This window comes from Bombina bombina, chromosome 1 (genome assembly GCF_027579735.1).
Source record: "Bombina bombina isolate aBomBom1 chromosome 1, aBomBom1.pri, whole genome shotgun sequence".
In the NCBI taxonomy this organism is placed as follows: Eukaryota; Metazoa; Chordata; class Amphibia; order Anura; family Bombinatoridae; genus Bombina; species Bombina bombina.
The window spans coordinates 328,335,000-328,362,437 of record NC_069499.1 but is presented as its reverse complement, the minus strand read 5'-3'; the positions used below and the strand labels follow the sequence as shown (position 1 = coordinate 328,362,437).

At 40.6% G+C, this 27,438-nt stretch overlaps 1 protein-coding gene across 1 annotated transcript in view; it reads right to left on the bottom strand.

The window, feature by feature from the left end:
• The window catches only part of XRCC5 (X-ray repair cross complementing 5), a 484,719-nt gene that overhangs the window by 143,863 nt on the left and 313,418 nt on the right, over positions 1 to 27,438 (bottom strand). Inside the window, exon 16 of the mRNA XM_053698104.1 lies at positions 10,497 to 10,581. Coding sequence (XP_053554079.1) covers positions 10,497 to 10,581 — 85 coding nt within the window. The remainder of the gene's footprint in view (positions 1 to 10,496; positions 10,582 to 27,438) is intronic.

Sequence of the window (27,438 nt, the reverse complement as noted above, 5' to 3'; positions counted from 1 at the left end):
CACTGAAGGAATAAAAGGAGGGAAATAAAGAAAAAGGCAGACCCTAATCTGAGGGCACCACAGTCTGCAAAACCTTTTTCTCCTGAAAGCTGCTTTAGCCGAAGCAAACAGCTTCTTAGTCTGCTTGGACTTATTCCAGGACTGAACAGGCTTCCAGGTACTCTTGGGTTGCTCTGGCTTGGAAGATGCTTGAGCTCTCTGGGACTTGTCCGAACGAAAATTAGAGAACTGTCCATCCCTTAGGTCTGTTCTTATCCTGCGGAAAGAATGCACCTTTCCCTCCGGAAACAGTAGAAATGATAGAGTCTAGACCTGGTCCAAATAAAAAAACTTTCCCCTTGAATGGTAAGGAAAGGAGTTTGGATTTAGAAACCATATCCACGGACCAAGATTTCAACCAGAGAGCCCTGCGAGCTAGGACCGCAAAGCCTGAAGTCTTTGCGCTCGGGCATATAACCTGCATATTCGCATCACAGATAAAGAAGTTAGCTATGCTTAAGGCCTTAATCCTCTCCTGTATATCCTCGAAGGGGAGATTCCATCTCGATAAGTTCTGACAGAGTCACACCAGTAGGTGGAAGTCGCAACCGCTGCTGCCAGTTGAAATAAAAATCCTGTGTGTTGGAACATTCTTCTCAGGTAACCTTCCAACTTCTTGTCCATAGGTTCCCTAAAGGAAGAACTATCTTCAAGAGGGATAGTGGTATGCTTAGCTAGCGTCGAGATGGCACCATCCACCTTAGGGATGGAACCCCACAATTCCAGCTGAGAATCAGGGACCGGGAATAACTTCTTAAAAGTTGACGAAGGGGAAGAGGGAGTTCCAACTCTTTCCCATTCACTACTGATAATATTCGCAATGCAAACTGGGACAGGAAAAGTTTGTGGGGCCTTTCTGTCCTCATAAACCCTGTTCCTCAGACAATTTTGCTTTCGGAACCTCAAAAGTAGACAGAACCTCTGTTAGTAAAAAAATGCAGATGCTCAATCTTAAATCGGAAGGAGGTGGTTTAGTAAATGAAGTCTCCGACCCCGAGAGTTCACCCTCTGACAGAGGTTAACTAATCCTCGGACAGTTGAGACATACTGACTAAATCCGAATGGAATTTAGCTGAATCTAATTCAGTAGAACTATGTTTAACCTTTCTCTTTTGTTTCCAGAGATAGCTAAGGCACTCAGGGCCGCAGACACAGCAGATTATAACTGTGTGGTAAAATCTGCAGGGAAAAAGAGCCCTCCAGCCGGAGTATTAGGCGTGCCGCAGGGAACTGCATGTGAAGCGGTTTGAGGGGAAAGGGTAGACATCTCCCGGACCACAGAATCCTGAGAGGTTGACGGCTCAGAGCGACTAATTATGCTAGGGCGGTTAGCAGATTTAGCTCCCTTCTTAGACTTTAGAATGGTACCCAGGAAATCGGAACAAAATTGAGCAGGTGGACAAACCACAGCCTCCTCACAGTATAAGCAGGTATTATTATTTAGAATAGAATGTGCAAAACCTTCTAACGTATTATCAGAGTCCTCCATTTCTGGAGATGCAATCCCACAGTAAGATAACAGTTTATTAATAAAAAGAGGCACCTTTATAACCCCAATGGCTGGGGCACTCAACACCTCCTAGACCCATTTAAGAGCACATTGAGGAATGACAATTAGGTCCATCTATGAGGTGAATACAATAGGCGGAACTTCCGTTTTTTACCGGGTTTATATTTCCCAAGAACGGGCGGCTCCCCGCCTTTGATAAAGCCCAGTCGGGCGAAACGCATTAGGATAGGAGTAGTTCTTACAATAGCATCTAGTATTCTCTACAATTGACTAAGCAGTATACTATTTAAGTGCACCCATCCGCTTTGGGTGGGTAGTGTAACACAATAATTCCAATTAAGCTCACCTAGAGAGTTATAAGTACTGGGAATTTATATGCAGTGCAAGGTGGGGCAGTAGGATGCTCTGAATGTTAACACTAGTTACCAGGTATAAATATTTTTTATTATGCTTTAATTGTTGAGCGGTATCCTCTGCTGAATCTGCAGTACTGAATCCGCATAGACTAAACGGATTTAAATAATAAGATCACACATTCTCAGTTACCTTGGGAAGTAATTGTAGCACAAAATATATAGCATATACTGTCAGCAGTATAGGCAGTACCTTTGAGAACCTGCACTTTATGGAACACAATTACCTAGATTGGTGTACATAACCGCTTTGAGCTAGATACCCTGGCGATACTCTCAATTTTTGCAGTAAATAGTGATACTGTGTTACAATTGGTGTAATTGTATGAAATCCTAGCGTTATTGCACACGGCTGTTGCCGCAATCTCCCTTAAGACAGCTACCCAATAATATAATAGTGCATATCTACCTTAGCAAAGTGGCCCACTATAAGCAACCTACACTTAAGACTAGTAATTTATGGATAAGGGTTTGCACATTAGAACATAAAATGCCAAACAGCTTGAGATATTATCCTAAGGGCAGAGATTAATCTTACATTTAGCATATGTTAACAAAATAGATCAACAGCAGCAAATGAACAACATACATAATTCATCTTGATACTAAGCTACTGCTACATTATTGAATTCAATCTGAGTATTTGAGCATAATTTAACACAAAGTAGTTACGAGCTATAATATAATGTCAGGGATATGACACTGAAAGTTACGTGTTAAAGCATAATATTTTACCGTCAGGGGGCTATTACAGGGCCCTGAGTATTATACCAATATAATTACAGACACACAAGTGTAACTTTTATTATTATATCTACCAGGAATCATATGTATGTATTTGGAGCAGTATTAAGAATCACGTGTTCAAGCACAACATTACACTGCTAGGATTCCATTGATAGAATATTACTTGACACTGTGTGGGTGGAATAAACTTTTGTAATAAAATTTGAAGATACTCTGAGTATGATGACTCCATAAAATGGTGGGTATTAGATGGACACAGACACAGGTGTTAAAGCGCAATATTATACTCTCCAGGGTTGCATTGACTAGCGCATGAATTTAGGCAGGAGCCAGCTGATATTCTCAATGGAGTCATAATGCTTCAGTATTCTTACATAGCAGTTTCCCATGAGCTAGCTCCCACCCCACCAACTAATTGAATGCTTAGTATACGCAAAAATATAAGTAGATATCTGTTCCAATCACAAACTGATACTGTGTACTTAACCTTAATATTTATTCAGGCTATCATACCTCAGAGGCCTATTATTAATACATTATATATATTAAGGTCACGGGATTGTAACTACTCCTTCCATTGATTTTAAACATTTTTCTTTTCACCCCCCCCTTTTTTTTACTACTATATTAAAAGTTATGTTTTAACATAGTTGTCTCTCCAAACCGCCTAGTAGTTAGGACAGTGAGTGCTATATTCGCATTCTTTAGAGGGAAATCTCCCTTGTATTCCCTCAATACGCTCTTAAATAATTTAACTGTGCAAAGCACCCCACCCTATCACACTACTAAAAGATATACCAGGTAAATAAACCTTATTACTGTTACTATAAAAGGGAATGTGTCCGCCAGTGGTGCCATTGCTCTATCCATTCCAATTAAACCTCCTAGACCCAGACAGTTATAGGAAAACGCTCACTTTAGGATTGCCAGAGTTAATGCAGTAGAATTGCAAGGAAAACGAATGAGCCACACCTTATTACGTGGTGTGCAAGAAGGGACCTCCCCTGCTATGAGAAAAAGTGTGCAAAGCTTTTAGAAGCTGCGCAACTCACAAAAACTCAAGTAGAACCTGTCTGTTCCATTGCCAAAAGTATGCAGTCTATTTGAGCCTAAACCTTCACAATGTGTTCTTTAGAGAACAAAGCAGTACATATACCCCCCAAACTGTTCCAAATTAATCTCTAAATTAAAGGAGATATTAACCCTTGATCCTATTGAGGTTATGAGAAGTCACACAAATAGGAGCCCCTGCTAAATAGTAAATAAAGCGGACTTACGCTCCAGGATCTATGCTGTGGAACAGATACAGCCTCTCAAGTGTGACATCTTTGCCGCAGAGTTCCGACAGGGACCTGAGTGTTAAAAGGCAGTGTAACTCCCTAACACTGATTGACCAGGAGCTATTAGACAGTCTGGATTGCAGAAAAACTTTCATCAATATCTCACTGAGAGATTTATATGATTACTTAAAACTCCAGTCCTTTCTTGAAGGGGACATACACATTTAAGGACTATGCGAATCTTCTGACACTTCTCTGCCATCCTCCTCTAGTGACAAAAGGCAAAGAATGACTTAGGGGATGGGGGAAGTGAGAGGGATATTTAAGCCTTTGGCTGGGGTGTCTTTGCCTCCTCCTGGTGGCCAGGTGTTGTATTTCCCAACAGTAAGGAATGAAGTTGTGAACTCTCCCTGCCTTATGGAAAGAAATTAATAAACTGTTTAGAAGATGTTTTAAAATCTTTGGTAACCTGTGGGTAACAATTTTAAATTTAGATTCCAATGAAGAGAAAAAAGGCTTAATCACCGGACACATCATAACTAATGTCTGAACAAAATTCAGAATGTCAGGTAGAGCTTGCAACTAAACCTTTATCCAAACCCTCTTGTAAAATAATGCCAATTAAAGCCAATCTTCTCAAACCAACACAGAAAAAAATTAATTATACTTTGTGCAATAGAAATTGAACATTTTTAATATTAGCTCATTTTAGCTTAATAAAAATACAATTTAAGCAGGGTGGTCAGTAAAATCAGCCAGGTGTTGCACCCCCTAAAAAGGTCCTGTGGAGAACAGTGGGTCTCATATGACAGAGGAAAAGGAATTGCATCTGATGCAGCAATCATCAGACCTAGAACTTCCATGAATAAAGCTACAATTAGATTGGATAGAGACTGAAGTTTGGCACATGCTGACAGCAACTTTGTTCTTCTTTGATCTGTCAAAGAAAGTCTCATTGTCATTGTATCTATAATGAATCGTAGAACAGAGACTCGTATGAGGAGTCAGAGCACTGTCCAGCCATGATTGTGAAGAAACAACAAAAGTTAACTTGTTGGTATGAGATACTGCTAAAGGTAAAGTTAGAACCTGTAAAATATCATCCAGTTAAGGAGCCACCAAAATACCTCGAGCTTGAATGACAAACAATAACGTTCCTAGAACTTTTGTTAAAAAAAAAACTGGGAGCAGTAGCCAGGCCAAATGGATGAACAACAAACTGAAAATGTTTAGTCTTTAATTCAAAATGGCCTGAAAGTTCCCTCTTTCTTTGAAACTATGAACCAATTGGAATCATTAGCCAAGTTCTGGAATTGAAACTAATAATCCAATTATTTCCAGTTCTTGGACGCAATGAAAAAAAAAAAAAAGCCTTCACAGGGTTCTTTGGAACGTGGGACAGAAGAAACCTTCCTCTGGGAGGCCATGATCGGAAACTGATCCTGTACACATGAGAAATTATGTTTAGTAGCCAGGTTTCCTACACAGTTTGAGACCAGGTCTTCTGAAAAAGGCATAATCTCATGTTGATTAACGTGAAAAAAGGCTTCTTGGACTTTTAAGACTTGTTCCAGGAAGGAGTAGCTTTCCTGGAAGGTCTGGAAGAGATTTATTTCTGAGTAGAAGAGTAGATCTTTAAATCCTTTATTGACGAAATGAACAGAAATGATTTCAGTTATCGGAAAAATCTCTGGGGTTTAAACAGAAGGCTTGAAAATGAAATCCAACTGCTGAATGCATTTTTCTTCAGTAGGCTTACAATCCTGTACCCCTAAAATACTCAGCAACTCCTTTAAAAGAGTTCTAAGGGGTTCAATCTTACACATAAAGGAGGAGGCTTTAACATCTTGATCAGGAACTGACTCCTGATCATCAGAAAGTACTTCTTCCACAGAAGACTTAGCTGAGGAATTAGAATCTGAGTCTGCAAATAATTGACTACCAGTTCTGATCTTGATGGCTTCAGAAGTGCAAGGAATATCAGATGAAAGTTGCTTATTAGAGAATATGTTAAGCTTATTTGGAGGGGGTATGGTCACCAAACATCTGAGATATAGTAGAGCGCATAACATCCTTAACCCCTTAAGGACCAGTAAAGTACACTGATCTTTCTATGGGGACAACAAAACCGCTTATGGCGGGACCTGTGCTATTAGTAAGAAGAAAACCCTTAACGACCGGTGACGTGCATGGTACGTCGCTGTCCTTAATGGGTTAAATCCAGGAGCAAAAACGGAAGAAATCCCCTTTACACTTCAAACAGAGGGAGGGCAGACTCATTTAGAGACAAGGACAGCATCAGACTGGTTAAAATGCATAAAATGATCCATACATGAGCTACATAGCTTTTTTCCAATAACTTTATCAGCTCAGCTTACTGAAAATACATTGAATAAGTGATCATAGGATCTATCCTCTAAAGGATCTAAATTAATAGGGACAGATCAAGAATACTCCATTATCACAATACATATTAACAGGAGAATACATATTAACAGGAGATAATGAGCAGGGACTTAAAACATTAAAGTCTGAGAAAAGTAAGGGAACAAATAATAAAGATACAATACGGACCTCTATTGGTAATATTACACACAAAAACATGAAGTAAATTAAACTATTTTAATTAAACCCCAACTCTTGAAAATGTAAAAAAAAATTCACCTCTCTTTAAGAATACAGGTGAGACAATGCAGGAATAATGGTTCAGTGCCCTGGTAAGACTTAGTAGAAAAGGCGGACTTTTAACCACCGCGTAGCTGAGACTATAATGCTCCAGAGATCAGAAACAGCAAAACAAACTAGCGCTAAGCCGATAGAGAGGCATGTCACAATAGCGCACTTTAGTCTCTCTCCCTATGCAGTTAATATCCCATGACAGAGGCAGAGCATTAATACCAATACAGAGCACACCTCGATAACGCAAATCGTAATTCCCTCTAATCTCTGCTATATAAGAAGCTGATGCGCGTTACAGTAGCTAAGGGCATAAAAATAGGAGAAAACAAGGCTGAGAAATAAAAGGATTTTAAAAAGAACAAGCAGTGTCTTAATCTCTGCTAAGAGAGAGAGCAGTTAAAGAGCTGAGGGGGAAAAAACAGCCAAATAAATATTTAAAGTGTAAATATTAAAAAAGGTCCCTACTGCCCCCCTGTAATCTCCAATTACACTTAGACAATAATAAAATTGAAGTCTAGTAAGGTTAAGTCTGCTAAAATAATGTCCCCTGGCTATGATGCACCATTGCATATGTACCTGCTAAAAGCCTGTGGATTATGTGAGTGCTAAAAGTTATACTTACCTGTCAAGCACCCAATCTACTGAGCTTACCAGCTGCAAACATGTCTGCTTCCAGTAGATAGCCAATCCAGTGCTGAGCACTTTACAGCAGAGGAGTATCAAGACCACCACACAAAAGGAAACAAGGAACCAGAAACGTGGCAGGCTTGTGACAAACTCCTTCACCGTAATTGTGTCACTGCCCCATACTCCAATCTCCCCTTTGTCTCTCCATAGCAGCTCTCTGAGAGGGAAAAAGGGGTCTCCAATCAGTCTGAGGACCCCTCTAAACGAAGAATCTATAGCATCTCAAATCTTCACCCACATCCTGGAAGGCAAATATTTAGACTGGCAAACCAGTGAGGTGACAGGGATGAAGTGCTCTTGAAAGTTTTGGGAATCTTTGCCTATTCCTAGTGGCTAGTAAGTGAATCTAATGCGTAATGGATTGTGGACTCTCACCACCTTAAGAAAGAAAACAGCTTTACACAGAACACCTACAAAAATATATACAATAAAAGTTTCCAATATCATACAATCCTAAACTTTCTTCTAGTTGGTGGGGTTAAATAGAAATGGCATAAATATCAGTAATTTATGTCTTTAGCTTGGAGGCTTTTGTTTGTGGATTGGGGCTTGGAAATAAATCCAATATTCTGACAGCACATATTAAGAAGTGTTCAAAGATACTGTACTGTTATTTTTATATTGAGAGCATAACATTTTTTTTACCAGTTATAATGTAGTCATTCAGAACTAAAAATGATGTTTCAGAAAACGGGACTTCTAAAATGATAAGCCTTGAGTTACTAGCCAAGGCTCAGGTCCTACATATCATAAGGAGGCATGCACGTTGTTGCCACAGAAATGAAAGTGCATTGCTAATCCTATTTTTACCAAAACCTCATTCATATTAGTTGATTGGTATAAGCAGGTCCTTTGTGAAATCCATATACATTCTACCCACTCTATAAACACTAGAATAAGCAATAACTAGTCTCTTAAATGGTTAAAAAAATCAAAACCACTTCTTTACCCCATAATCAGCCCAACTATCCAAAAGAAGAAGCATATTAGAAGGGAATAATAATGTGCTTAGAATAATCAGCCCATCTAACCAGAAGCTTGTTAAAAGTACAAGTCTTGATATAGACATATAAACCAAGTCCAATCCACCACTTGTCTCATTTTGAGGAGCCAATCTAGACTTGAGTGAAAAGCCAACAAGGGAAATAAATGTAGCAGGGTTAGCCTTGAAAAGTCAACAGAGTGCATTTCCATGTATACTGCAAAATGCATTACTAAACATTTTTATATTAAAATCTCACACGTGATTACTGCCCCTTTAAAGTAAGAATCATCTTAAAAAGGAATAATATTGTGCTTGGAAAGCACGGAAATGGTTGAACACAATTATGGCCCTGTTGCTAATTTTGCAGAGTTTTATGGAAAAAAATAATACAACTTATTAGAGAAAGGATAGAGCTTCCGTTCATTCATCCGAAATATGGCCCCCAGTCCATCAAAATTCCTCTGTGAAGTGCTTTGCATGATTTCAAATTCAAAGCAATGGAATCAATTATGAAAGCCAGCAATAACACAAATATTAAAATAGTTTAAAATGTATTGTATGTGTGAAGGGATAACACCTCCTATACCTTGAATTTAGACTGGAAATGGCATTCCAAAATATACATGTTCAGTTCAGATGTTAATAAATACAAAAGCTTGATAGTTTACTATCAAGCTTTTGTATTTAGCATATGCTGTTAGTATGCTGTTAGCATGCTTTTACATTTCTAAACATGTACTAAAATATAATTGTCTAAATATAAATTTAGGATTGCAGTGATGTTTAGAAGAAGATTAATTATAAAATAATCAAATAGATATGAAATTATTTGCCCCGTATCAATATTTGATATTAATGGTTAAACAGACAGTAAATCTTAACTTTTTTTTGCAGAAACAAAATCAGTATTAAAAGAAAGCCACCAGACTCCCATACAAAGCATGTGCAGGATAGCTTCCCTCACTGTGGGTGCATTGCTGAGGGGAGACTTGGATTTAGATTGACAGAGCCGATCATTGCTTAGTATAGTAAAAAAGAAAATGCTATTTACTTCTACGGTTTTAGATTTCCCTTCCGATATGATGGAAGGATTAATTACAGATCATTGATTTCTTACAGTGACCATTTTGGACCTGCGTGTCCACTCATTTCCTCTATGTGCCTTTTGAATGTGCCTTTTGTTATATGTGTCTATTGAAATGTGAGACTATGTCTGACTGTTGAATCTCAATAAAAAAATTAAAAACTAAAAAAAAACCTAAAAGAAAATGCTTACAATACGCTTAATTTCAAAACATTTTTATTGGGGTATGGTGGCTTTTAATAATGATTCTGTTTCTTAAAAAGAAAATGTAATATTTACTGTCCTTTAAGTGTTAAAGGGACAGACAAGTCCAAAAAAAACTTTCAGCATTTAAATAGGGAATGTAATTTGAAACAACTTTCCAATTTACTTTTATCACCAACTTTGCTTTGTTCTCTTTGTATTCTTAGCTGAAAGCTAAATTCTAGGGGGTTCATATGCTAATTTCTTAGACCATGAAGACTGCCTCTTATCTGAATGCATTTTGACCACTAGAAGGCATTAGTTCATGTGTTTCATATAGATAACATTGAGCTCACGCACATGGAGTTACCTAGGAGTCAGAACTGATTGGCTAAAATGCAAGTCTGTCAAAAGTACTGAAATAAGGGGGCAGTTTGCAGAGGCTTAGATACAAGGTAATCACAGAGGTAAAAAGTGTATTTCTATAACAGTGTTGGTTATCCAAAACTAGGGAATGGGTAATAAAGGGATTATCTTTCTTTTTAAACAACAAAAATGCTGGTGTTAACTGCCCCTTTAAAAAAGTCTGCATCTAGATACATAATGAAGTCATCATCAATGTTGAAACAACTATAATTTTTCTATTGCGCTTTTTGCTTAATTAAAAGATATTCATGTTGCACTTTGACTTTAGTGCCCCTTTAACTAGATTATGTGTGCAATTATATTACTACTATTTTTTTATAAATAAGAAAACACGGGATAATATGAATAAGGTGAGTAGGTGGAACAAGAGCAGGGTAGTTTCAAATGAATGAGAAAACACAAGATAAGCATAAGGGAAGCAACAGTGGAAAAAAATAACAGTACAAAATACAATAGTCCTTACAGAAGTGACATTCCCATCAGCCAGATGTGAGAGGCTAAAATTGTCATCTTCTCCTTTAGCTTTCTTAGTTTCAGGTTCTTCGCGTCTGTGGAAAATAAACATAGAACATTTAGGAATTGGAAAGGTAAAACTCCAAATGCTGAATGGAAAAAAAGTTCCGTACAAGTTTAATCTAGTTTTACACCAATAACATGTGTGGTAAACTGTAAACACAGCGGTATCACTATGACTGGAGCTTATGATTATAATTACATACAACGAGGAACTTTCTTTAACCCTTTAATGACCACAGCACTTTTCCATTTTCTGTCCGTTTGGGACCAAGGCTATTTTTAAATTTTTGCGGTGTTTGTGTTTAGCTGTAATTTCCCTCTTACTCATTTACTGTACCCACACATATTATATACCGTTTTTCTCGCCATTAAATGGACTTTCTAAAGATACCATTATTTTCATCATATCTTATAATTTACTATAAAAAAAATTATAAAATATGAGGAAAAATGGAAAAAAAAAACACTTTTTCTAACTTTGACCCCCAAAATCTGTTACATATCTACAACCACCAAAAAACATCCATGCTAAATAGTTTATAAATTTTGTCCTGAGTTTAGAAATACCCAATGTTTACATGTTCTTTCCTTTTTTGCAAGTTATAGGGCCATAAATACAAGTAGCACTTTGCTATTTCCAAACCATTTTTTTTTTTTTTCAAAATTAGCGCTAGTTACATTGGCACACTGATATCTGTCAGGAATCCCTGAATAGCCATTGACATGTATATATATTTTTTTAGTAGACATCCCAAAGTATTGATCTAGGGCAATTTTGGTATATTTCATGCCACCATTTCACCGCCAAATGCGATCAAATACAAAAAATCGTTCACTTTTTCACAATTTTTTTCACAAACTTTCGGTTTCTCACTGAAATTATTTACAAACAGCTTGTGCAATTATGGCATAAATGGTTGTAAATTCTTCTCTGGGATCCCCTTTATTCAGAAATAGCAGACATATATGGCTTTGGCGTAGCTTTTTGTAATTAGAAGGCCGCTAAATGCCACTGCGCACCACACGTGTATTATGCCCAGCAGTGAAGGGGTTAATTAGGGAGCATGTAGGGAGCTTTTTGGGGTAATTTTAGCTTTAGCGTAGTAGACAACCCCAAGTATTGATCTAGGCCCATTTTGGTATATTTCATGCCACCATTTCACCGCCAAATGCGATCAAATTAAAGAAAACGTTAAATTTTTCACAATTTTAGGTTTCTCACTGAAATCATTTACAAACAGCTTGTGCAATTATGGCACAAATGGTTGAAAATGCTTCTCTGGGATCCCCTTTGTTCAGAAATAGCAGACATATATGGCTTTGGCGTGGCTTTTTGGTAATTAGAAGGCCGCTAAATGCTGCTCCGCACCACATGTGTATTATGCCCAGCAGTGCAGGGGTTAATTAGGGAGCTTGTAGGGAGCTTGTATGGTTAATTTTAGATTTAGTGTAGTAGACAACCCAAAGTATTGATCTAGGCCCATTTTGGTATATTTCATGCCACCATTTCACCGCCAAATGCGATCAAATTAACAAAAAAAATTAAATTTTTCACAATTTTAGGTTTCTCAACTGAAATTATTTACAAACAGCTTGTGCAATTATGGCACAAATGGTTGTAAATGCTTCTCTGGAATACCCTTTGTTCAGAAATAGCAGACATATATGACTTTGGCGTTGCTTTCTGGTAATTAGAAGGCCGCTAAATGCTGCTGTGCATCACACGTGTATTATGGCTAGCAGTGAGGGGGTTAATTAGGTAATTTGTAGGGAGCTTGCAGGGTTCATTTTAGCTTTAGTGTAGAGATCAGCCTCCCACCTGACACATCAGACCCCCTGATCCCTCCCAAACAGCTCCTTTCCCTCCCCCACCCCACAATTGTCCCCGCCATCTTAAGAACTGGCAGAAAGTCTGCCAGTACTAAAATAAAAGGGTTTTTTTATTTATTTTTTTTAGCATATTTACATATGCTGCGGTGTAGCATTCCCCCTTAGCCCCCAACCTCCCTGATCCCTCCCCCCCAAAAACAGCTCTCTAACCCTCCCCCATCTGCCTTATTGGGGGCCATCTTGGTGTAGCTTCCCCACCCCCCACAGACCAACCCCCACCACCTCACTGATCTTTTTTTTTTTTTACTTTTTATCCCCTTTTAAAAATATTTTTATTACACCTTTTTCTATAGTGTAGCGGTTCCCACCCGCTCCCTCCCCGTGCCCTCTACCCCCTGGTCAGGAATTCAAAGTGCATGTGTAAAAATGAACAGCAGCACTAACAAAGGACTTCAGATGTGCATAACCAGAAAATGTATTATAGACCAGTCAAAGGTTGACAGATGTTAAAATGGAGGCTGCTAATCAACAAATAAACTTAGAACACCAAAAACTAATAAGGAAAAGAAGCAACAATGAAGCATTTGACAGTTTTAGCAAGCCTATAAGCAGGTAATGAAAGACCTTGTTGATGCAAAAAAAAAAGATTATTATACAACTCCAAAAAAAGCTCAAATTTAATAAAGAATAATGTATTAATTTCAAGAATTGCTAAGGCTGAGCTTCCTGCACCTGTTCAGAAGCTGTGTAAACTTTACTCCTTACAATGAAGGACAGCCGGGTGCAATAAAGAACTGTTGAAGTCATTATTCCAAAACAGCCACAACTCCTAAGCAAAGGCAAAGCTATCTGACAGCTTTACTTGGAACATTTGGAAGAGCCCAAATCACGCATTAAATGGAATACACTTTTTTTCCCCCATCATCACTTTCTCGCTATAACCTGTATATGCGTCCAGTGAGAGATAGCTGGACAGCTGGATAAAAGGCAGTTTGTTGCAGTAGGTAAGAAGACAGAATGTTGACTGAAATACGTGATGACATCAGAAGTTAAAAACTGTATCATAGTTGGCTATCTTGTATCATAAATTCTACTTTTAATGTTTCTCAGACAGCTGAAATAAAAATACAGATTTCATAAACTCTTAGAAAACGCACAGAAAACAATGCTTACCTGATAAATTTCTTTTTTTCCAGGCATGGAGAGTCCACAACGTAATTTCAATTACTAGTGGGATATTCAACTCCTGGCCAGCAGGAGGAGGCAAAGAGCAACCTAGCAAAGCTGTTAAAGGGACACTGTACCCAAATTTTTTCTTTTGTGATTCAGATAGAGCATGACATTTTAAGAACTTTCTAATTTACTCCTATTATCAAATGTTCTTTATTTTCTTAGTATCTTTATTTGAAATGCAAGAATGTAAGTTTAGAGAACAACCTAGGTTGTCCTTGCTGATTGGTGGATAAATTCATCCACCAATCAAAAACTGCTGTCCAGAGTTCTGAACCAAGAAAAAAAGCTTAGATGCCTTCTTTTTCATATAAAGATAGCAAGAGAAAGAAGAAACATTGATAATAGGAGTAAATTAGAAAGTTGCTTAAAATTGCATGCTCTATCTGAATTGCGAAAGAACATTTTTGAGTTCAGTGTCCCTTTAAGTTTAACATCCCTTACCCATAATCCCCGTCATTCAGCCAAAGGAAAATGGAAGAAGAAGAAGCACAAGGGAATAGAGGTGCTTGAGGTTTACTCAAAAAAACTTCTGAATTATAGCAGAAATAAATTTATCAGGTAAGCATACATTTTGTTTTCTTTCCTATGGCATGGAGAGTCCACAACGTCATTCCAATTACTAGTGGGAACCAATACCCAAGCTGGAGGACACGGAATGAAAAGGGAGGGATAGCAAGACAGGAGGACCTAAACAGAAGACACCACCGCTTGAACAAACTTTCTCCCAAAAGAGGCTTCAGCCGAGGCAAAAGTATCACATTTGAAGAATTTGGGAAAAAAACTAATTATGCTTACCTTATAATTTAATTTCTATCGTTACGACGAGAGTCCACAGCTTCATTCATTACTTTTGGGAAATACAGAACCTGGCCACCAGGAAAAGGCAAAAACACCCCAGCCAAAGGCTTAAATACCTTCCCCACTCCCCTCATCCCCCAGTCATTCTGCCAAGGGAACAAGGAACAGTAGGAGAAATATCAGGGTATAAATGGTGCCAAAAATAGAAACAAAAGAAATTTAGGTCCAGCCAACGGAGAACCGGGCGGGAGCCGTGGACTCTCCTCGTAACGATGGAAATTAAATTATCAGGTAAGCATAATTTATGTTTTCCATCTAATACGAGGAGAGTCCACGGCTTCATTAATTACTTGTGGGAAACAAATACCCAAGCTCTAGAGGACACTGAATGAACAACGGGAGGTTAAAAAGCAAGGCGGACCCTATACTGAGGGCACCACAGTCTGCAAAACCTTTCTCCCAAAAACAGCTTCAGCCAAAGCAAAAAAACGTCAAATTTGTAAAAATTTTGTAAAAGTGTGTAAGGAGGACCAGGTAGCCGCCCTACAAATCTGCTCCATAGAGGCCTCATTCTTAAAGGCCCAAGAAGAAGACACAGCTCTAGTAGAGTGAGCCGTAATCCTCTGAGGAGACTTATGTCCCTCTGTCTCATAGGCCAAACGAATCAAGCTCCTCAGCCAAAAGGATAGAGAAGTGGAAGAAGCCTTCTGCCCCTTGCGCTTCCCCGAATAGACCACAAATAAAGATGAAGTTTGTCTGAAATCCTTTGTAGCCTGAAGACAGAATTTCAAGGCTCGAACCACATCCAAGTAATGAAGTAACCGTTCCTTCGCAGAAGAAGGGATTAGGACACAAGGAAGGAACCAGAATTTTCTGATTAATGTTCAAATCACACACTACCTTAGGGAGAAATCCCAGAGCAGTGCAAATGACGGCCTTATCCGCATGAAAAACAAGGTAAGGAGGCTCACATTGCAAGGCCGCTAATTCAGACACCCTGCGTGCCGAAGCAATGTCCAGTAGAAAAAGAACCTTCCAAGACAGAGTCTTAATGTCAAGAGAATGCATAGGCTTGAACGGAGTCCCCTGCAAAACCTTCAGAACCAGATTTAAACTCCAAGGAGGAGCAGAATCTCTAAACACAGGCCTGATCCTGGACAGAGCCTGAACAAAAGACTGAATATCAGGGAGCCCAGCGAGCTTCTTGTGTAACAACACTGATAGCGCAGAGATCTGTCCCCTTAGGGAACTGGCGGCAAGTCCCTTCTCCAAACCATCCTAGAGGAAGGAAAAAATTCTGGATACCCTGACCTTATGCCAGGAATATCTACGAGATTCACACTAGAGTAAGTAGGTCCTCCATACCTTATGATAGATGCAAGGGGTGACCGGCTTTCTGGCTTCAATGAGAGTATCAATCACCCTCTCAGAAAAGCCTCTTCTGGCTAAGACTAAGCGTTCAATCTTCAAGCAGTCAGCCTCAGAGAATTTAGATTCTGATGCACAAAGGGACCCTGTACCAGCAGATCCCTGTGACAGGGCAACCTCTGCGGAGGGGACGAGGACATCCCCACTAGATCCACAAACCACGTCCTCCGTGGCCACGGTGGAGCAATCAGAATAGTTGACGCTGGCTCCTGTTTGATGCGTGCCACTACACGAGGTAGAAGTGGTAACGGTGGAAATATGTAAACTAGGTTGAATCCCCACGGCACTGAAGAGGCCTCAGATGGAATCTGGCGAATGGAATGACATCTATAGCGGATACCATGGGCCCAATCACCTCCATGCACTGGGCCACTGATGGCCTTGAAGAGGATTGAAGGGCAAGACAGCTGGAGACAATCTTGCAACGTCTCTGGTCTGTTAGGAATATCTTCATGGCTATGGAATCGATTATTGTGCCCAGGAACTCTACTTTGGTACTGGGAACCAGAGAATTCTTTTCTGAGTTTATCTTCCAACCATGAGATTGCAGAAGAAGGAGAAGAGCTGTCGAATGTTCCTCTGCCACCCGGTAGGACGGAGCCTGAACCAGGATGTCGTCCAGATAAGGAGCTACTGCTATCACTCTGGATCTCGCCACCGCGAGATGAGCTCCGAGAACCTTTGTGAATATTCTTGGAGCAGTAGCAAGCCCGAAGTGAAGAGCTACAAACTGGAAGTGCTGATCCAGAAAGGTGAACCTTAAGAACCTGAAGTGATCCTTGTGTATTGGCACATGAAGGTAAGCATCCTTCAAGTCTATCGCAGACATAAACTGACCCTCTTGAACTAGGGGCAGTATAGACCTTATCGTCTCCATTTTGAACGATGGTACCGACAGAAACTTGTTTAAGCACTTTAGGTCCAGAATCGGGCGAAACGTGCCCTCCTTCTTTGGAACCACGAACAGGTTTGAAAAGTACCCTAGACCCCTTTCTGCTAGAGGTACCAGTACAATTACTCCTAGAGAGGAGAGATCCCTTACACACTCTAGAAAGGCATCTTGTTTCTCTGGTCTTGACGATAGATTTGTCAAGAGGAATCTGCCCCTGGGAGGATGAGTTTTAAAAACATATCCTGTAACCCTGGGCAACAACCTCCAGAACCCAAGGATCCAATATGTCTCTCATCAAAGCCTCCGCGAGACCCAGAGACAGATCATGCCGTTTTTGTCTCAGCAGGTTTCTTGCTCTGCTTGGTTTTATTCCAAGACTGAGAAGGCTTCCAAGATCCCTTGGACTGCTCGGGTTTCGCAGCTGGTTGCTTTCGTTGGGACTTATCAGAATGAAAGGCACCCTTGTCCCCCGTAACCGTGGATAGGATAGAGTCTAGGCCTGGACCAAAGAGAATCTTTCCCTTAAACGGAAGAGAAAGCAATCTAGATTTGGACGTCATGTCAGCAAACCACGACTTCAACCACAGAGCCCTCCGGGACAGAACAGAAAAGCCTGATGTCTTGGCATTCAAGCGAATAATCTGCATATTAGCATCACAGATAAACGAATTAGCAACCTTCAGGGCCCTAATTCTTTCCTGTATCTCCTCGAGGGAAGTCTCCACCTCAACCATTTCTGACAGAGTCACATCAATAGGTAGCGGCTCCCGCCACCGCAGCTGCAGGCTGAAAAACGAACCCTGTGTGTTGAAACATCTTTCTTAACAGGGTCTCTAATTTCTTATACATGGGTTCCTTAAACAAAGAACTATCCTCAAGCGGGATAGTGGTGCGCTTAGAGAGCGTGGAGATAGCTCAGTCTACCTTAGGGACAGATACCCACAATTCTAGCTATGAATCTTGAACAGGGAAAAAAAATTTAAAACGAAGAAGGGGAAAAAGACGATCCAAGCCTTTCCCATTCATTCATTATAATATTTGCCATCTTTACGGGAACCGGGAAAGTCTGGGGCACTACCCTGTCCTTATAAACCTTACTGAGCTTAGGAATAGAAGGTTCCTGCGGTAACTTCGGTTCCGGAACCTCAAGAGTAGCCAACACCTCTTAATAAAAAGTGTAAGTTCTCCATCCTAAACCTAAAGTCTGGTTCCTCCGCAACCGGAGGTTTAGAGGCCGCAGATTCCAACCCAGAGAGAGAGTCCTCCGAAAGTATCTGAATCCTCTGCATCAGTGGATAATCTACTCAGACACATCCGACTGAGTAGATGACACGTGGTAAGGATACCAATGTTTAACCTTTCGCTTGCCTGGCGAGGTAAAGCACTAAAGATCGCAGACAACGCCGCTTGCAACTGCTCAGCAAAATCAGGTGGCAGTATGGCCCCTCCCGCAGGAGGATTAGAAGTGCACTGGGGAGCTGCATGTGTAATCGGAGATGAATGTAGGAAACGCACCTCGCGGGACGGAGAGCCCTCAGAGGTGGACGGCTCAGTGGTACTAAACATCTTATTTCTTTTAGACATGTGGAACATACCGAAGCCTCCTCACAAAAAAACACAAGCATTAGATTTAGGTAAAGAGTCCTCTATAGCTTGCACCTTTAATATAGACTTCAACAAGAATGAAATGGCATCTTTATACTCCCAATGGCCAGGGCACTCAACACCTCCAATGACCCAGGCCCACAGGGAAAATCACTTTCGTCTCCTGCAACACGACGGTCAGGAAAGGAAGAGGAAAAGTCACACCAGGTCGCCGTGCAGGACCGCCCCTGCAGCCAAGAAAAAGCGTGCCATCTAAACAGGCTGCGCAGTAATCCAAGGAAGGAAAGGCCTGACTGTTCCACATTGCCCGAGCCACATCTCACACATGTCTAAGCAAAAAACACAATAAAGCAATCATGTATACATCCCCCCTGTTCATTAATCACGTTCCTGAGATATTAACCCTTGATTCTACACAGATAAAAGGAGCCACACTGTGACCCTGTCTTCTTGCATTATCATTACATATATAAAAAATTAACTGATCTTACTGGAATCAACGCCGTGGAACAGGAAAACGGCCTCTCAAGTTTGATAGTGTAGAGCATCGCTCCTGACATGGACTTGAGTGAAGAAAGCAGGCAGCAAAACTCGTCAACGCTGATTGCTTAAGGAGCTGTTAATATGAGTCGGGATGGTTTCGCAGAAAGACTCTCCCTGCATCTCCAGACTCTAACTTTCGTCCATGCTCTCACTGAGAGGCTGACAGGATTACTTAAAACTCCAGTCCCATTTCGAAGAGTACTACCTTCCATAAAGGACTACTGCGAAATCTTCTGACACTTCTCAGCCAACCTCCTGTGACGAAAGGCAAAAAATGACTGGGGGATGAGGGGAGTGGGGGAGGTACTTAAGCTTTTGGCTTTGGTGTCTTTTCCTCCTCCTGGTGGCCAGGTTCTGTATTTCCCACAAGTAAAGAATGAAACCATGGACTCTCCTCGTATTAGATGGAAAAATATGCAAAGAGGGCCATGTTGCAGCCTTGCAAATTTGTTCCACAGAAGTTTCATTTTTTAAAGCCCAAGATGAAGAGACAGCCCTAGTGGAATGAGCCGTAATTCTCTCAGGAGGCTGCTGTCCAATCATCATACTTTTTTTTATATATATATATATATATATATATATATTTTTTTTTTTTTTTTTTTTTCTTGAGATTTAAATTTTAGGCACATAAACAATTTATGATAACGAAATCTGTACAGCAAGATACTTTCCATAAATACATACTCACATAAGGAACAGAGAAAGGTATAACGCAAAGTAAACAAAACAAGCTTCAGTGAGACTGCATATACATATACTTAGATAATCACTATGCCATATGGGCTGTATGCCCTCTAAATATTTTATGGGGCCACTCTTGGGCCCCCAGGACAACATTATGCTGTTACAGAGGGTATCAAAGGACAAAAGGGGGCCACTCTTGGACCTCCAATAGAGAATCTCATATTTTTCAATTATTTAACGCAGAAAGTGAAACTGACATATCTAACCTACAATTCTTTAGTATATAAGTATATAAGAAGTGAATTGCAAAACTGTCCCTAAAATAAAACAAACAAGAATACCATCATAGCATGAATATAAACTTTCTATGATACGTGTGATAAAACTGTTTAACCTCTAGATTTGGTGAAAATAGTATATCAATACCTGTTCATACATTGCTAATCAACATTATAGGTGGGACTGGAGTGGTCCATTTCTCCATCTTGATATTGGAATACGTGTAGTAGACATTCATGGTAACTAGAACAGAACTAATTTTAAAGTTGAGCTAAGCTAGGAACTATCAGGGTATTATATGCTAGCCTTAAACCCTTACTCATTTCTCTCATATCATCTTATGCAAGTCGGGCCAGCCCCGCCACCCCGGCCGTAGGTAGCAGAACCACCCCAACATCACAGTGAGAGATCAACTCCCCCTGTGGAGCCTGGTCTCTAGAGAGCTCAGTTGTCAATACTCATCCATAAGGGTCGCTCCATAGCTAGAAGATTATGTACTAACATATCTCAATGAGGTATTATAGATCATAGTCAAGATAATTGCCATATAGAGCCAGAATTTACAATTATATTGCTATCATTGTAGTCATTGATGGGCAGATTAATATACATGACAAGGGCCATAGCTTAAGGACATAAGAATTTGAACTCTTCCTGTCTATGAACACTAGGCGAAAGTAACCATAGGTGTTGAATATATGCCCTCAGAGTAGCTGCGAAGTGATATTGAAGCAGTTTAAACAATAGTCTCTTCATATAGGGAATAGTATTCATGCAGAGGGACCTGAAAAATCACACAGTAATAGGAAACAGGCTACAGAGGATTAAACACCCATGAAACTGTTGCACACTCTTATATATAGGCTACAGAGGATTAAACACCCATGAAACTGTTGCACACTCTAATAAACAGGCTAAAGAGGATTAAATACCCATGAAACTGTTGCACACTCTTATAAACAGGCTACAGAGGGTTAAACACTCATGAAACCGTTGCACACTCTTATAAACTAGTTTAGATATATATTATTTTTGCTATCCTCTCTGATAATTATAGGGTGTATTAGTGTATCAGGTAGTGTACACGTTTAATAATATTATCCCTGACGGTAATGATAGGTAACATCCTACACACATGTTCATCACTAGTTACTCAATCAAGTGACACCACCGCTTCATTTACTCAATATTGGGAGAAATTAATACAGTATGTTTCCCACCGTTGAGCATGGTACTATTTGGTGCGAGCTGAACACCAACAGCATGGTGGCAGCAATTTATATGAAATGTTTTTAAATAGTTAAGATTTCTACACATAAACAAAATATAGCCATAAAGAACATGTTGCTCCCAGACTGGTAAAGTCAGAGGCTTCACCGGCACTTTACAAAAAATAGAAAAAGGAGGGTGCTACAAAAAACAGTCTATCAGGTTAGCTCCTCAAGTCAGTTTACCCCACTCCTCTCTTGTGGAATGGGTTCTTATGCTGTTGTGGGGTGTAAAGTGGGAAAGAGTGTCTCTGTCCCATGGTTAATTTCACCTGCATGATCACCTATGTCGCAGGACATCCATGAGAATGGGACCGCCGCCATCAAAAACAATGTGGGTCTGGGGACCCTGCCACGGAGTGCTTGGATCATTGTGGCGTTATCGGTAGAAGCCTTTAGGGGAGGTAGCACAGCAGCTGTATATGTGCTATGACCCTGTGTCCTGTTGAGGGCTGTTAAATTATAGCGGTGCCCTCCGACAGGGCTCAGAGGCAAGATGGCTAGTGGTATTTCGGGACATCGATCCGTTCAGCTCCTTGACATAGACAAGTTGACAAGTTGTGACTGTATTCCAGGTAGCAGAGGGTTTAGGTAGCATGGGCAGACACATTGCGTTGCACTCCGCCCAAGACTCCGCAATGAATATGAACTGTTCAGGCTGTATGTCTTCCATAAGATCTGTGGGGACCTAAGTTTGCTAATTAAAGGGAGCTTCTTCTTCAGTGCCCTACGTATCAGGGAAGTATGGTGCAATTAGAGGCTCGGTCAGTGGCTTGGACCACCGAACGAAAGGTCTACATGCTTCTTTCAAGCTGTCCCATTCCTCCGTTATCACTGCATGCAGCTTTGAAAAGTGGGCCTCTAGCAGCGCTCCAACCTCTTGTAGAGGGGGAATTATGTGGCAGCCTAAACACCATAGATTGCGGACCACTTTTCAAAATCCTGCAGGGTATAGGTTCCATAGAGAGGGTTCTTATATAAGATGTACAGGTCCACCTCAAGCTATAACCGCTGCATCAGTCAGGTCTGTAAACAAATTATGTGGTTTCAGGTACCGCGTGGTCGCCCTCTATGCTGCTCCACTGAAAAACATAGGTTGGGTGCCCGGTCCCAGAGCATAGATCCGATCTTCAGTAGTGGTGGGCACTATAGTTCAGGATGTGAGTATTTCCCAATAAAAAGTATTCAGATATGACTTCCGGTGGGAGGGCTTAGCGGACGGCAGCAAAGAACGAGAGCTCCGACATTGAGAGCGAAAAAACATTATAATAGCTGATTTCTTGCTGCCATTCCGCCTTCCCCACAGTTATATATTGTCGGGTATTCCTCCAACGGATATCGCCGACCGATAAGGACTGTGCAGAGCCTATCACCTGCTCTAGCCCCCGGAGGTGTTAGGGTGTTGATACCCACGTGGGCGATTAGCAATGGAGTCAGAATGGGACACTGCGGTACAGATAACCGCAACTTTTATGCCTATTTTCGAGAGTTTATTTCTAAGCTACGGAAATCTACATGCAGCGGTCCAGGCAACCAAGAGGTCCTGCCCCATAAGAACTGACAAAGACCCGTTGCTGTCAATTACCCCTATAATCGCTAATACAGACCTGCGATGTAAACAACAATTGAAGCATGACTCTGCAAGTGACTCCATGTTGTCGGATGATACACAGCCTGACTCCCGCAACGGCAGAGCTTCAACTCACACTCCTTGGATATCCTCTGTGCCGAATGTGGCTACCTACTCCAGTTCACAACAAGCTTTGAGTGACTACACTATAGAAGATCCACTACATATCGCTCTTTCCTACCTACCTATACCGACAGCAGATCGGCCCTCCGTACAATCAGGGCGCTGGATGATCGCTCATTCTGCAAAGGCTGACACGCTCTCTCGCATAAGGAATGTAATGGAACCCAAGATTCAAAAAGACTGTATGATGCAGGACTTGGAGATAAGAAGAAACTGTGTGACACCTTTTACTTCACGGCATCTGCTATTGTGCAGGCAAAGCGAAGCGATCTGTGGTTTTAACTCTTTGTGGGCTAAGAAATACAGGAGTGGAATCGGCTAAATGGACATATTCTAGATCCAACTGGCTGAGTAGCTTAGCCTCATTATCATAATAGAAGTTTTTTGTTGCATGGCTAATTTACATGTCCGCTATATTTTAACTGTAATGTCGATGGAAAAAGCCTTGCCATGTTAGACATTTCCTGAATGTGTTCTCAGGTTTGGTTCTTAATCCTGGCCCCGTTGGCTATTTGTTTTATTTTGTTCTAATGGGTGTTGGCTGAACTTAACTCATTTTATCCATATAATAGGGGGTTAAATACTTTGTTGCCTCATTTACCTGAGCAATAAGCTGATGTGAAACTTTTTATTCTACACATAAAACTACAATGTCAGGCTGCTATCTCCATACCTTAACTTTATTTTATCATTATTGTTTTATTTACCTCGTGACATACTTAATGACAATTTACATACGGTTATTGCTGTCTGAGGTACGAGTCACTTGAAGGAAGGGAATTCTCTGATACTGTTTGCCCATAGATAGAAACTGGCATTCTATTCCTGATAGGAGACAGTCACATGATTATCTACCGATTGTATTTACATCTTATTACCCTAGAATCTTGTAACTGAGAACTATGACTATGAACACTAGATCTCACACATAGTCTTGGAAAGGAGCATAGCATAATTCAGCCCCACTTCTACAAAAGTGCCACACTTTAAATCTGTTATTGTTGTTCTGTTAACCCTGTTTTACTGTGTTTAATGCTCCAAAATTGAGACACAATGGTTATTTCCCCCCCGGCTTAGAAACTACCTATTATACCTACTGTGAGTCTACTGGTGTATACATAGACAGTATTTCTCTGCATGGGAACAAGTCAGGAAAATTCAAGCATAGGTGCTCACAGGGATAATTTGTGTGTCTCTTTAACACTGTTTTTGCTCCTGTGATCTGCAAACCACATTTCTGTGCTATGGAGCAATAGGGGGAAACTAAATGTTAAATTGTAAAAGTTGTGTTTGCTTTGTTCTGTTTTATATTATTTTATTTTTTCATTTTGTTATTATTATTATAAAACCAGGATGCACGGGTTCATCATCAAATGGTGCTTGACTAGCTCTTATACCTCTAACTGCATCAATTAATTTTATATGGCACAAAGATCAAGTGCTCAAGCTTGTACAGCCCATATATATCTGAAAATAGAAACTGATGTTTTTCTGTATCAAACTCTAACAACTTTATCATTACTAATAGTGTTCTGCTGTTTAGTATTACGCACTTATTTTAGACTGTGAATTGTAATTTTGTTCTTGCTCTACCCTGTACATGTATATGCATACTCATTTGTTTGTGTACCTGTGTTTCCGCAATAAAAAGAATTTAAAAAAAAAAAAAAAAGTATTCAGATATATACTATAAAACCCAATTATTAAAGCTTAAAGGCAGGAGCTCAGAGACCACACGTCCATCCGTTCCAACTATCGGCTCTGCCACCCAATCATCATACTTCTTAACCAGAGGGAAAGAGTAGTAGAAATTTAGTTTAGTAGCTTGTATATAAAATTTTAGAGCACGCACAACCTCCAGGTTATGCAAAAGACGTTCCTTATGAGAAGAAGGATTAGGACAAAAAGAAGAAACAACAATTTCCTGATTAATGTTTCAATCCGAAACCACCTTAGGGAGAAACCCCAATTTAGTAAAAAGGGCTGCCTTATCTGCATGAAAAAACATAATTTATGCTTACCTGATAAATTTATTTCTCTTGTAGTGTATTCAGTCCACGGGTCATCCATTACTTATGGGATATATTCCCTTCTCAACAGGAAGTTGCAAGAGGATTACCCAAGCAGAGCTGCTATATAGCTCCTCCCCTCACATGTCATATCCAGTCATTCGACCGAAACAAGACAAGAAAGGAGAAACCATAGGGTGCAGTGGTGACTGGAGTTTTAATTAAAATTTAGATCTGCCTTAAAAGACAGGGTGGGCCGTGGACTGAATACACTACAAGAGAAATAAATTTATCAGGTAAGCATAAATTATGTTTTCTCTTGTTAAGTGTATTCAGTCCACGGGTCATCCATTACTTATGGGATACCAATACCAAAGCCAAAGTACACGGATGATGGGAGGGACAAGGCAGGAACTTAAACGGAAGGAACCACTGCCTGTAGAACCTCTCTCCCAAAAACAGCCTCCAAAGAAGCAAAAGTGTCAAATTTGTAAAATTTTGAAAAAGTGTGAAGCGAAGACCAAGTTGCAGCCTTGCAAATCTGTTCAACAGAGGCCTCATTTTTAAAGGCCCAGGTGGAAGCCACAGCTCTAGTGGAATGAGCTGTAATTCTTTCAGGGGGCTGCTGTCCAGCAGTCTCATAGGCTAAACGTATTATGCTACGAAGCCAAAAGGAGAGAGAGGTTGCCGAAGCTTTTTGACCTCTCCTCTGACCAGAGTACACGACAAACAGGGAAGAAGTTTGACGAAAATCTTTAGTTGCCTGTAAATAGAACTTCAGGGCACGGACTACGTCCAGATTATGCAAAAGTCGTTCCTTCTTTGAAGAAGGATTAGGACATAATGATGGAACAACAATCTCCTGATTGATATTCCTGTTAGAAACTACCTTAGGTAAAAACCCAGGTTTAGTACGCAGAACTACCTTGTCTGAATGGAAAATCAGATAAGGAGAATCACAATGTAAGGCCGATAAGTCAGAGACTCTTCGAGCCGAGGAAATAGCCATCAAAAACAGAACTTTCCAAGATAAAAGCTTAATATCAATGGAATGAAGGGGTTCAAACGGAACCCCTTGAAGAACTTTAAGAACCAAGTTTAAACTACACGGAGGAGCAACAGTCTTAAACACAGGCTTAATCCTAGCCAAAGCCTGACAAAAAGCCTGGACGTCTGGAACTTCTGCCAGACGTTTGTGTAAGAGAACAGACAGAGCAGAAATCTGTCCCTTTAACGAACTAGCAGATAAGCCCTTTTCTAAACCCTCTTGTAGAAAAGACAATATCCTAGGAATCCTAACCTTACTCCATGAGTAACTCTTGGATTCGCACCAATATAAATATTTACGCCATATCTTATGGTAAATTTTTCTGGTAACAGGCTTCCGTGCCTGTATTAAGGTATCAATAACTGACTCAGAGAAGCCACGCTTTGATAGAATCAAGCGTTCAATCTCCTTGCAGTCAGCCTCAGAGAAATTAGATTTGGATGTTTGAAAGGACCTTGTATTAGAAGGTCCTGCCTCAGAGGTAGAGACCATGGTGGACAGGACGACATGTCCACTAGGTCTGCATACCAGGTCCTGCTTGGCCACACAGGCGCTATCAGAATCACCGATGCTCTCTCCTGTTTGATTTTGGCAATCAGTCGAGGTAGCATCGGAAATGGTGGAAACACATAAGCAATGTTGAAGACCGAAGGGGCTGTCAGAGCATCTATCAGCGCCGCTCCCGGGTCCCTGGACCTGGATCCGTAACAAGGAAGCTTGGCGTTCTGGCGAGACGCCATGAGATCCAGATCTGGTTTGCCCCAACGATGAATCAGTTGAGCGAAGACCTCCGGATGAAGTTCCCACTCCCCCGGATGAAAAGTCTGGCGACTTAGAAAATCCGCCTCCCAGTTCTCCACGCCTGGGATGTAGATCGCTGACAGGTGGCAAGAGTGAGACTCTGCCCAGCGAATTATCTTTGAGACTTCCAACATCGCTAGGGAACTCCTGGTTCCCCCTTGATGGTTGATGTAAGCCATAGTCGTGATGTTGTCCGACTGAAATCTGATGAACCTCAGTGTTGCTAACTGAGGCCAAGCTAGAAGAGCATTGAATATTGCTCTCAACTCCAGAATATTTATTGGGAGGAGTTTCTCCTCCTGAGTCCATAATCCCTGAGCCTTCAGTGAGTTCCAGACTGCGCCCCAACCTAGAAGGCTGGCATCTGTTGTTACAATCGTCCAATCTGGCCTGCGAAAGGTCATACCCTTGGACAGATGGACCCGAGAAAGCCACCAGAGAAGAGAATCTCTGGTCTCTTGGTCCAGATTTAGCAGAGGGGACAAATCTGAGTAATCCCCATTCCACTGACTTAGCATGCATAATTGCAGCGGTCTGAGATGCAGGCGCGCAAATGGCACTATGTCCATTGCCGCTACCATTAAGCCAATTACTTCCTTGCACTGAGCCACTGACGGGCGTGGAATGGAATGAAGGACACGGCAAGCATTTAGAAGCTTTGATAACCTGGACTCCGTCAGGTAAATTTTCATCTCTACAGAATCTATAAGAGTCCCTA